The sequence below is a fragment of the Hydra viridissima genome, unplaced genomic scaffold, assembly GCF_058129835.1.
Source record: "Hydra viridissima isolate aposymbiotic clone 2 unplaced genomic scaffold, HvirCarnegie_v1 scaffold_11, whole genome shotgun sequence".
NCBI lineage: Eukaryota > Metazoa > Cnidaria > Hydrozoa > Anthoathecata > Hydridae > Hydra > Hydra viridissima.
In genome coordinates, this window is record NW_028324310.1 from 14,036,038 (window position 1) to 14,049,218 (window position 13,181).

At 28.6% G+C, this 13,181-nt stretch overlaps 1 protein-coding gene across 1 annotated transcript; it reads right to left on the minus strand.

Annotated features, from left to right (window-relative positions):
• Positions 1-3,379: 3,379 nt before the first annotated feature.
• LOC145191011 (importin-5-like) lies at positions 3,380-11,322 on the minus strand. Its single transcript, XM_090066384.1, has 21 exons — positions 11,163-11,322; positions 10,442-10,519; positions 10,141-10,330; positions 9,933-10,035; positions 9,459-9,555; positions 9,082-9,309; positions 8,750-8,825; positions 8,615-8,662; positions 8,143-8,230; positions 7,803-7,909; positions 7,287-7,511; positions 7,032-7,198; positions 6,476-6,694; positions 5,540-5,756; positions 5,146-5,430; positions 4,945-5,057; positions 4,754-4,865; positions 4,366-4,619; positions 3,911-4,284; positions 3,645-3,786; positions 3,380-3,560 (listed from the first exon to the last, which is right to left on the minus strand). Exons 1-21 carry the CDS (start codon positions 11,241-11,243, stop codon positions 3,486-3,488), a joined length of 3,279 nt encoding a protein of 1,092 aa, XP_089922510.1. The 5' UTR covers positions 11,244-11,322; the 3' UTR covers positions 3,380-3,485.
• Positions 11,323-13,181: the final 1,859 nt, after the last annotated feature.

Here is a 13,181-nt window from a genome sequence, read left to right on the forward strand (position 1 = left end):
CCCCTTAACCCAATTTGTATTTAAAAAATGTTGTTTTTTTTTATTTTAAAAATACAAACACACAGGTTTTTAGTGTTCATTTGTCAAAAAAGTTTTTAATGTTAATTTTTTCAATGCTTTTATAAAATAGAAACCGTTGAGTTGGAATAGGTAAGGGCTCAACAGATCAAAAACTTCTTTAAGGTCTTTATTGCTTTTGAGTGATCTTTTGCAAATTTTTTTCTTGCTTATCAAAATCTTTTTTTTGGTTGTAGGAATGATTATAAAATAGACAGAAAACCAAATACCACTCCATGTATCATAAATAGAGCCACATGACGACTGAACTTCGGGTGAATGTTGAAATTCTAAAAGTAGAATATAAGACAGTTAAGCAAATTTTGCTCGGTTATTCCATCGTTGGCTAATCCACGTTGGCTATTCCATCTTGCGGGGCTGATATTTGACAAAGTTTTGAAATTTTCTTTACAGAAGCTTCATGTTCCCAATAACCAACTTTACAGAAGCTTCTTGTTTCCAGTAACCATGTGATAAAGAAAGCCATATCGTCTCTTCAGAGAGCCATTTCTATTCCTTAAGAGCATTTTCAGAATTGTAAAAAGATGCTTTCAGTTGCTTGAACTCTTCTGTTATTTTACTAAAGAACTAATAATGGAGTTTAGACGAGGTAGATCCCCCTTTAAAATAATCATTCATCACATGTTTTTGTATTGTATTGAGAACATGATGTTAAAATATAAAGAGATTTGTCTAACCAAAACCCTCAAAGCGCAAGCTTCAGTTTTTGTTTTGTTTCCATGGAAATGTTTGATTTTGTTTCAGTTTTTGTTTTCTTAGTGTTGTCAATCTCCGTGACAACTATAAATAATACCTTTATGAAATCCCAAAGTAAAAAAATAAAAAAATCTTTAAAATTTTTTAATTATGCGTTTATCTTTCCCTTAATTTCCGTAAACTTCGCAATATCATTCTCCAAACAATAAAAACGTTTCAACATATCGCCTCTGCTTAGACACATTAATTCACGGTGATGTAAAATAAGCATTGATGCTTGGTTTCTCTGTTAATTTTGAATGATAAGAAATACAATACGAATTTCCATATCAATCCTTTAAAATAGTTCGAATTATCTGAAGTTTGTTAACATAGAACTTTTTGTCCATTTAAAAAAATAGCAAAGGTTTATGATGTGACAAGTTTATATTCAAAGAAAATTTGTTATTTTTGAAAAATAAGTTTATATTTACAACATTTATATTTATTGTCAAATGTTTACATTTTTGTATAACGTTTATAATTTATGTCTAACGTTTGTTAAACTTCAAATTTAAAAGGTTTAGTTTGGTTTCTAGCCCACTGTGCAAGTGTGACACGAGTCGATAAACGTCATGGCGGACACAACCCTAATAAAAAATGTATTACTAACTTATTTCTTTATAGCAATAAGGTTTTGAAGCGTGTTGTCAAATCATTGAATTCTTGATCACTTCGCGGGATTGTTTCATGATTTTGGATTGTATTTACTTTAAAATGTCATTCAAAACTAAATTTGATTGATTTAATTTATTTGATTATAAGTTGCATTCGTTTTATTCCATGGCCGATTTATGATTTTATATTTGAAAATTTTATTTACTTGATCATTACCTACTTAGATTTCAGTATGACGTTGTGTTTGGTTTGTATCTACAAAGCTTTAATCAAAGGGAACGAAAAGCTTGAATTTTTTTAAGGTTATTGGATAGATAAATCTTGGGGTTTCGTGCAGTGTTTGTGTAATGATATATTCATAAAACTTATCAGATGCAAATCAAGTGATAAAATTGTTGTTAACTCGTTTAATTCGAAGCAGATATTGAACACAATAGAAAATCTATTGCAATCATAATTTATTATAATTCATTCATAATTTATTAATTTATTTGTATACAACGAGTTTTAGAAGTTCAAAAGATGAACTTAAAGTGTTTGTTGCAATTGATCTTCAGGTAATGAGGTTGTTTGCACTGCTGGGTATTATTGCTTTTAACAAAATGATGTCTGTTGACAAGTGTAAATTTAACAACAATTATTTGATTACTATTATTATCATTATTGTTAAAGTTTCATTTATAAAATCTAAGACAAGGATATTTAATCTTTAAATCGTTTTTGTAATTATTTTTTTATATATATCTTAATTAATCGTTAATTTGTTATATTCACACACAAGACTATATTTGCAATTAATTAGATTTTTATCTTCTATTGAGTTTTTTAAAATTTTGAAATTCTTGTATCAGTAGATATTTTTATCTCTTAAAATGTCTACTTAAAAGTCTCTTAAATTGTCTTCTCTTTTGAATTGCAATTTTGATTTGAAATTTAAATCACTGTATTTCTCTCGTACATAATTTGTCAGTAGAAAATTGATGGTTTATGAAACTTTAACTTTAAAATAATATTCAAAGGTAAAAAATAAGTTAATATGAAGTTTATATTAACAACTTTTAATTTCAAACTTTATGCGATTATGTATGATTTTTACAATTTATTTTTTTGGCTCGCCATGTAAAAATGAATCTGTGACCAACATTGTGTTTTGTTTTTTTTTACATTTGTTATTTGCCTTCTTTCCCTATATCCACAATAATCACAATAAACTTAGATCAGTTGCAAAATTTAAACTAAACTCGCAAAAACTTCGAACTTAAACAGTGAATTTTCTCGAACTTAACTTGTCGACGAAGATTCAAAATAAACGAAGCATTTTTAGCTGAAGTTAAATGACTGAAAAAGTTTTTTAAATCGAATTAAAATTTTTTTTTTAATCCAAGAAAAATGTAATCATGAATATAATAATTCTTTCAAATATATTTACAAAATCCAAAAAGAAAGGAAAACTTAAATACTTAAATTCTACATACACGCACGCGTAATTTTTCGCGTATGTTTAACTTCACCGAGATTCAATTCATTAATTTTTACTAGAGATATTGTTGGAACATTTAGTGCAAATGTTGAGATGTTAAAGGGACATCTTCCTTCTCATCTTTACATACAGAAAATATCTTCCCCCACGTAACTTACGGTATATTCTTCAAGGAAATTTCAAGAACATTGAACTTCTACGTCTGATTATATAAAGAGTTTAAATACCCAGATTTATAACTCATACTTATAGGCAAACTATAAGATTGAAAGCTACCATCTTTACATAACTTTTTTCCTCGAATTCAATCTTTTTTGGGATATTGTAGTGCTAAACCTTTTTTCAAACATTCTCAAAATTTAAATCTTATGTAAACACTTTTTAATCTTTACATTATGGGCAGGAAGAGCTGCCAATCAAAACATCTTTTCAACTTGAAGTTTAATTCTTAACAAAACTCGTACGTTCTTATCTATTTTCATGAAATTTATTAGTATATGCGACAAAAATATACATGGCTAATTACAGGACGATACCGATCATTTTATTTTGGTTAAAAACATTTCTCAATGAACTACAACTGCGATAACGCACTTTTTTGCTTTTCATTCAAGACCTCAATACAAGCATTCCAAACAGCTTCGTTTATCTAGTAACAAAATAGAACAATTTACAGATATATAGAATTTTTTAAAAAATCAAGAGGTTTAATTTCAAATTTTAGAAGACTTACCCTTATTTGTGAAAGAATAACTTTTAATCGAGCGAGGACATCAGGATACTGATCGAAAACTTCACAAGCTATTGCCTCCGTAATTATATGAACAATTTTTGGTAAATTTGAATTATTTGCACCCAGGATAGCAGGATGATTGCTAAATTAAACCAATATAATTTAGTTTAATCTTTTTCCTTAGCAGAATAATAATTATATTTGTTTAAACAAAATACCAAAAGCTTTATCTTGTAAATTAACAAGTACCCAAAGAAAAAAAATACCCTTCTATAAGATCGCATAAATATCCATAAACATGTGGTGCTTCTTCCTGATCTTCAGTTATAGGTAGCCATGTCAACCAATTGGGCAAAATATCGTTTAAATTAACTTGCGATGAATTATATTTACAAATCTTTGCTACTGCCGATACGCAATTTTCAGTAGAGCTAATGTTAACTTTTTCACGCGAATCAGGATGAGCAATAACTTGAGCAAGAAGAGGTAAGACTTCAGCACAAGCTATAGAATAATCTACTCCACCAAACTGCGCCATTATGCCACAACCGTATGCTGCTGCTTGGCGTACTTCAGGACTTGAGTCTTGAACGCTACTTATTAATGTTTTTAAGAAATATTGTTGATATTTTATTGATGCCTATAAAAAATAAAAAGTTAAATGAAAAAAACATAAAATGCTAATGTTGTAAAGTAGTGGAAAAGTTTCTAAAGCACTCACAGGTCCTGTATATTCTAAAAGATCATCATATATACACAGGGCCCATTGTCTATCAGATGCAGGTCGTTCTGGTACCATGAGTTTATTGAAATCTGGTAGCAGTTGATCAAAAAAAGGCAAAATAGTATCTTTGTGTGTCTTAAATAGAGCATGCATTGCATCTGATATTTTGCTCAATATGTACTCATCTGTGTCGTGTTCATCTTGTAAATCTTCTTCAACTTCTTCGTCATAATCTTCATCTTTTCTTTTGACTAAAAACAACTCAAATGTTTTTTGAAGTAAAAAAAAAAAAACAAACAAAAAAAAAAACAAAAAAAAAAAACAAAAAAAAAAACTGAACATAACAGTATTATCCTTAAACATCATGTAAGAATGGTAAACACACCATGTCGTTCATTTTGGCGTTCGTCATGTTTCTCAAGTTTCTCATGTATGATCTGCCCCAGATGACTTAAATGTTCAGGTGTAATGTAACCAACCCCTAACACTTCAACACACTAGAATTTAAAAAATTCCTCTACAAAATCATTTTAGACATGCACACATACAAACAGAGTAAAATATAACTATTTATACCTTTGCAAAACTGTCCATTAACTCGGGAACAACAGCTTCTTCTGGTTCACGCTCAATTGAACTCAGCAACTCTGGACAAATGTATGACCACATTTGAGCAAGATATTCATCTCCTAAAAGCAAACATAATATTGAAGTATTGAGGCTTAAATGAAAACATAAAACAGTCCATAAAAAGAGTAACGTTTAAGAAAACACAACCTTTAACACGGGCACACTCTAAAAGATGTGGCAAAGACTCTGCAGCTGTAACTCGAACAGTATCATGAAAATAAAATTTCAGTAGGGGAACCATGATTTTTACAACTTGCTCGGTGTAATCAGCAAATCCCTCTTTCAATTCTCTTGCATAATGCACTAACATCTGGCAAGCTGTACTTTTGTCTTCCAAACCTGCAGTTTTAATTCCAAATTTTTGTTGTTCACCAAGATTAACAAACTCCCAACCTTCATCCTCATCAACATTTGAACTTTGAGGATCATCCACTATGTAAAATAAAAGAAACTAATTTTTTTTCTTTCCTTTTTCTGAGTTTTACAAATAGATTTGTTGAAATCTTCAGGTGAAGGTCAGAAAAAGAAAAAAAAAACTTACAATCTAAAAGTGCAACTTCAGGTTTAATTTGTGCTGCTTTTAACACAGGGGGCATCACTACTGGCAAATACTGTACAAATTCTTTCCCAATAATCTTACACATTCGAGCCCAAGCAGAAATTAAATATGACATTTGTGGATCATCTGCTTCTATCTCTTCTGAATCTGTTTGTGTTTTCAATAAAAGCTGCATCACTTCAGAGGCATCAGGTAGAAACTAAAATAAGAATGTAAAACTAAAATATTACTCTTTTAAGTATAAAACAGAAATTTCTATAAACATAATAGCTATAAGCTGTTTATTGTGAAGACTGTTTCAACAAAATTCTCTATCCAACTCTCAGTAAACTAAGTTTTTCAGATAGACTTGAAAAATTAAAACAACCTTGTCTTGAATTTAGGGGACAAAGAGGTGACCTCATCCAAACATAGAAAATTATTCAGACATTCATAGATAATTATTTAGAGATATTTAAATAATTATTCATTGATGAACAAACTTCCAAAATTCATTAATTTTTTTGTTTTAATTTGTTAATTCAACTCATGAACCACAAGATTTAATTTTATTTAATAGAGCAGTAAATTATTGGAGCAAACTCTTGGAAGACTTAGTAGTGCCAACCATCAATAGAGCCATTAAAATTAGTCTATATACTTGGTTCAACCATAACTTCAGTAAATTAGTTTATATAACTGGTTGTTTACAGTCTAGCCATTTAAAGAATTGTTAATTAACTCACACACACACATGACTAAATACCCACACACACATTACACGTGTCTGTATATGTGAATGTATTTATATCAATTAATTAGTTACAACAATAAATCTAATCTAACCTAAAATAAAGTAAAATTTATGATAAACTTGTTTTGTTTTAAAGTAACATTTATGATAAATTGCAAACTTAGAAGGAAGAAATTTCAGATTACCTTTTCAGCGCCAACAGCTAAACCAATCAAACTAATACATTCAATAGACTTGCCACGCAACAATCGATAGTCTTTATCTATAGCATTCTGGAAAATATACTTTAGACTGGGCATGAATCTTTCATAGTACTTTGTGAATCTTGACTCTGCTGTATCTGCTACTGTGGCAATTGTAGTCAAGATTTGTTCAAGCACAAGCTTTGAGCCACGTTGCAAGAGCTACATAAAGATACAATAACTGTGAAAAAACTACTAAAATAATTTTAATGCTCTTTGGCCACAACTTCTTGGTCATTATCTTTTTGTACAATAGAAAAGAATGCTATACAAGTGCTAACTTGCTTAATTTTAATCATTTTTTATCTTCATCATTTGGAAAAGTCATTTTAGTTATTTAAAAACATCTCCTAGATATACATTTGTCATATATATTTTTTCAAGACAATATTAAAGTTATAAATTTTAACGGATTTTGTAATTTTTTCTGTTATTAAAAAATTATGAGCCAATCATAAAATATATAAAAGCTTTTACACAAGAAAAACTAAAAAAATACCTCATGAATCTTAGATGCTAAAACAACTTCTAGTGCATTAACAAGTGAGTCAAGGTATGGTTCAAGGATCTTTGGAGCACATTCTTCACAAAAGTTTACCATTGCAGCAGCAGCATGTGCCTGCACTCTTGGGTGAGCTGTGTCATTAATCATCAGTGACATTAAACCTTTAAAAAAAAAAACAATTTGTAAGAATGTTTTAAATTTCAACAAAGGGAATGAGCAATAAGATAAAAAAAAAAAGAAAGAAAATACCTGGCATAACTTTAGCATGAAATTTCTTCTGAAATAAGACACTGAAATCAGTAGCTAGCTGCCCAAGAGCATTACAAGCAGCATGTCGCACTCTAGGATGAGGATCTTGCAAAAATGGAATAACAGAATCAACAACACTGGCAAGAAGAGGCTCCATTTGCTTTATACAACCTTCTGCAATAGCAGATATGGCCATAAGGGCAGCATGGCGGTAACGCCAGTCAGCTACAATAAAAATGATCTCTATCAATCATTTATTTAAATAAACACACAGATAATGCCCTAAAAAACACACAAAATACATGAAAAATGTTTAACAAGGTCAGTAAATACAAAACATAGTAGCAAGTTTAACAGATATTCTATATAGGTAATACTACTAATACAAAATATTACAATAATAAATAGTGATAAGAAAAGCGGTTAAAAATTAAAACAAAAAAAAAATTCCATGTCAACCATCACAACTCTTAAAAGTTAAATTTTTATAGACTATTCTTCAGAAGTATTTCTCACCATGTTGCAACATTGGTGGAAGAGTAGAAATTATATGTGGTAGTACAGCTTTGCCACCAACACCGCAAGTGAATCGATCCAGACTGCTTTCACCAATGACTGAATTGCTAATAGAAAAAATAAATAAATAAAAAAGAATAAAAATTAGGTAAATGTAAAATATGCATAAAAGAAAATCATTTATTTGTTTATATTTACTTATAAGATATTATAAGTAAATATGAACAAATAAATAGTTTTCTATAGCAGCAAACACAAAGAAACAATAACACTAACATCATAATATCAAAATATATAAATAATATTATTATTTTAATATTAAAATATAAATAATAACTACCTATCCATGTCAGTTTCTTCTACATCATCATTGTAACTCCAATCTTCATCCTCTTCCAAATCAACCATCAGAGAAAGCATCTCTGGAACTAAGTTTTAAAATAATATTGAAAATCATTAAATTTCAATTAGTTGAAAAAAAAAAAAAAAAAAAAAAAAGAAGAACCTTTTTATAAAATATTCTATAATTGCTCTAGAGTTAAATGCAATTTTAACATTAAATGCACCAAAAGAATGATGGCTAGAAAATAACAAGTGAGTATTAAACTCCTTTTTAATGTGCACATCTCTGACTGCAAACTGGATAAAAAATTCCTTTTATAGACTTTTGGTTGGATTACAACATAAAGTAAGCATTTCAAGAAAAAAAAAGTTGAAATTTCCAAGGAGTATTTAACACAGTTTTGAACCCATTTACCACAATTTTCATACATAATTTGTAAGTTTAAATCAGCTTTATTATTGTCACTTACCTATTCTAGGAATAAGCTCATTTCCATGCTTTCTTATCATAGCAGGAGCTATAAAATAACACATTTCAGTTGCATATAGACACAGCAACAATATAAACAAGTCTTTTTAACATAAATGCCAATAACATATCTAACCTGTTTCTGACAAAGTGACAATTGCTTCTAATGCCAAATGGCGTATTGAATTTTCAAGTTTTGTATTTGATAAAATCTAAATTATGAATCATTGATATTGCTTAATATATTTACATTTAATAATTAATTTGCATAAGAAAACGTTTATCAATATATATGTATGTATGTATGTATGTATGTATGTATATATATATATATATATATATATATATATATATATATATATATATATATATATATATATATATATATATATACATATATATATATATATATATATATATAAAAGCACTAAAACATTTTTAAAAATATATATTTTTAAAACAATTTACTTGTAACATAAGATTAATTGTGGTTTGAAGCTGAGATCTAACAAGTTTTGGCGCCATTTCAACAAGTTCTACAAAGCATTTTAAGACACTGTCATCCTCCTCATTTTTTACAGAAATTTCAATTGCTTGCAATATTCCAGGGTATATATCCAAAAAAATTTTGTATTTGGTTTCTTCAACCTGTTCAGTAATGAATGTGCAAGCCGCTCTTGCTGAAAGCAATCTCACCTATGAACAATCATCTAATAAATAAATTCAATGTAATTCACTTTCTTTTAGATTTTGTACTATTTAAAGTGTTTAAACTTTCTTTTTGATTTCTTTCTACTCAAACTTCATATATAATCTAATTTAAGAGAAAACATAAAAAAAAATACCTTATCTTCATTTGAGGCTTGAATGCAAGCAGAAAGCATTTCCTTAATAACCTGAATGTAAGTTTCTTGCTGTGTACCAAATATACCCGGAAAAGCTCTGAAATAAAAACAAAACTGTAATAACTTTTAAAAAGATTGCTGATGCAATGATTTGTTTGTATTGCATTTTAAAAGCTATAGCCAAAGATATTAAATTAGTAGATTTGAAAAAATGAAGTATTTACTTAGAGAAATAGATTTCTGCTCAGACTTGCCACTTTTTAATGACTTATATATTTAAAAACTTTGCACAACAAACTTGTGTAAGAAATCTTAATAATGCAAAAAAATTATTTCTTTAAACCTGTTTTAACACTTTGACTATATCTTATCAATACAAATACAAAACTTATAGCAACCTCTTTACATAATCATGTCTGATTATACTATGCAAACATACATACATAGTACAATTGACACAGAAAATCTTCTCACATTATGATATGAAGCGCAACCTCCTTTAAATTGGTTTCAGAAGCAGCACAGCATTGGTAAAGAAATGTAAGAATGTCAGGCCACTGGTTGTTACCAGCTTCGTCTAAATAATTGCAACAATTTTACAAGTTTCTTCTAAAACAAAAATAAACCCAAATGCAAAAAGAAAAAAAAAAAGAAAAAAAAAAAACTGAAAAAGTATAATAACCTAAATAACATTTAGCAAATTCAGCCAGACAATCACAAAACTTTTTTCGCATTTGATCATTCTGTTCTGTTTGAACAGCTTGAATGAGTTGAGTTTTACACAGCTGCTGAGTACCTACATCAACTTCTTTAATAAAGTTATCTGTATTAGAAATAAGGCGTCGGAAAAGTACAGCAGCCATGGTACGTAACTGAAATAGACATGATATATGGAAATTTGTATGCTGTATTAATAAGCATACACAAGTAAAAAGATTGCAGATGCAATTTTTACATTTTTCAAAACAAAATTTAAAAAATACCTCCAAGACATTTGCTGCTAGCATGCATTGCAAAAGAAATTGTATTCTTGTTGACTCTGGTATTGCAGAGTATTGAGTCTAAAGAAAAATATATAAGCAAAAAGTATTAAAGAAGATATTTAAGTTTACTTAACTAGAACAATTTTTACTAAGCAAATCAAGAAAATTTAGCATAACTGTGCATTCAGAGGTTCTGATAAACTATTTCAAAGGAAAAAGCAAGGTCAGCAAAAATTTGCTCTATACTTATTTAGAAACAACATTATTTTTATTTTATAGCAAATAAATGACGTGATGATTGCTCCTAAATTTAATGTTACTAATTGTTGCATTTAGTAGCATGCAAATTTTTTTTTTTCAAAATATAAGAATTTAGAGGAGTTTTATGAATGCTACAATAATAGACTAAAGTTAATCAGAGAAATTTTACAAATTAGCAAAAACATGTTTTTAAGAAGAAAAAAAATTAGCAGTTAACTTTAAAAACTTATTTTAGTGTAACTAATAAACATTTCTAACTTAGAATATTGGATGCATTATTCAATTATATCAGTTTATCATTTTTAGTATTACTTTCGAAGGTGTTGTGTTATTAATTTTAAAATATAGTGGTTTGCTTAAAGAATAACTGAGGTGTGGTGTGTAAAAATTATAGTAAAAATATTTACAAAGTTTTGAAATTTAAAAAATTAGTGGTTAATAAATTCAGCTGTCTACATACTTCTGCTGCGTTACGGACATCATTGTCCATAGACATCAGCGACCTGACAAGTTCGTAAAACTGCTGTACATCGTCCGCCATTTTGTTTAGAAAGGACAGGTCAAGCAGCAGCGCAAACAAAAAGCCGTAAAACCAGGGATTAATTTTTAAGTGGTGTCAGGCTTCTTAATGAAACATTTGTTAAGAAAGGGGGAAAAAAATGCAGTTTTAAAACACTTGGTTAATATACTGGCAAATGCAGATAAAAAAAAATTTTTTTTAAGGTTTTCATAAGGACAATAAGATGGAGGAGAGGAGGTACAGAAAAAGAAGAAGAACAGGGGGATGACGAAGACAAGGAGAAAGACTCGATTAAATAGTTAATTAACTGAGAAGTTTTGGTATTTTTTTTACTTATTATAGAAAAAAGTTTTGTTTTGGTTTCAACTTTCTTAATTAGGATTATCGCAACGTCTATGGGTTTTTTAAAAAAGGATTTCAAAGTATTTTTTAAAGTATATTTGCTGTTACTACAGCTCTAAGTTAACTTAATTAAAATCAGGTTGTATTAAATCAGAACTTATCACTTATTTTTATTTTGTTCTTTTGATAATACTTTTTTTTTTTTTTTTTTTTTTTTTTCATATAAGGGATTTTTACTTGATGTTAAGAATTAAACAAGGAATTACAGCACATATAATGACAATAAGAACGTCTCTTCACGTTTTTTCACGTTAAAGCTCTATAAAGTAGAAAGCTATAAATTTTCAAAAAAAGGGAATTTATATAACAAAGACCGTTTCTATTTATAAACAATTTAATCATTTTATATCTATCATGTATCCAAAAGAAAGGTTCGAGCCTTTTCATATAAACATCGTAAATCATAGGAATTTTATGGATTGCCTGATTACAAGAAAGCTTTGAATATGAAAGCTTAATATGCGAACTGTTGAAACAGCGAATCGGTATACCAACGGGATTTAACTGACACGAATTCAAATAATTTTTGATAGTTATTTGTAAGAAAAATATTTGAAGTCGCGCTTTAAAACACACAAAGCACAAAAGTATGGCGGAATTGCACCCCTACTTTTTTTCTTTATATTGCAGATTACAAAAGATTGTTGCTTAAAATGAAAGAAAGCATTGCTTTGGTCAAAAATTAAAATGTCCATTGAACTTTTGACAACGAAAGGTTTTCAAACTTGAAAATCGAAAGAATCTTATTAAATGCTAATAATCTGTCTTTTTAAAACGTGTAACCGGGACAAGATGAATCTACAGCGTGAAGGAATGATTTTTATCACAGTTTTAGTTTTAAAAATGTTGAGAAATTTTCTTTTGTTTTCTTTGAAGTTTACACAATACTAATTAATTTAACGTAACTGAAGACTCAAAAAGAGCATAACAAAATAAGGTATTATTAGGACGGCTTAAGTTAAAATTGCTAATTTATTTAAGCGCACCTTTTATCTAATTCAAGTAATTTATTTAAACATACTTACGTCTCATCTAATTCAAATAATTAAGTTCGACCAGAATGCGACTTAAGTGCATTGTAATCCTTAAAGGAAATTACGATGTAAAATTACATCCCACCACCGTTGTGATCTTTCTTAATAAAAGTGAAATTGAAATAAAAAAAACTGGAGCTGACTTTCGACTATTCAGAATCTCATGTCAGTGTGCATTGAATGCATTTTAGCAAACTGTGTTTTAAGAAATACTTCTGAGGTAAATTAGCTTACATATTGCGTTTCACATATACATGTGCAACGCATTCAATTCAATCGAAGTTTCTGGGGGGATAGAAAACTGAATTATAGCAACCTAATTGAAATATTTTTTATTTGTTAATGTAAAAAAAAAGGGTTATCCAATGGAAATGATGGTTTTCAGAAAACTTTGCAGTTTCTGAGATGAATAACAAGCCGGAGAAAATTTATGAACTTAAGGTGGTTCCTACATAATCAATTTTTAAGAAAGTGTAAGCCATATTCAGATATTATGAATATAAAATTTTTATTAGCTTATTTA

Excerpts from the sequence above, each read along its gene's own strand:
- LOC145191011 (XM_090066384.1), bottom strand. The coding sequence starts at position 11,243 with ATGGCGGACGATGTACAGCAGTTTTACGAACTTGTCAGGTCGCTGATG. Across the intron at positions 9,556-9,932 it reads GTTGCGCTTCATATCATAAT|AGCTTTTCCGGGTATATTTG; the intron begins GTGAGAAGATTT and ends TTTTTATTTCAG. Across the intron at positions 5,757-6,475 it reads TAGCTGTTGGCGCTGAAAAG|TTTCTACCTGATGCCTCTGA; the intron begins GTAATCTGAAAT and ends TTCTTATTTTAG.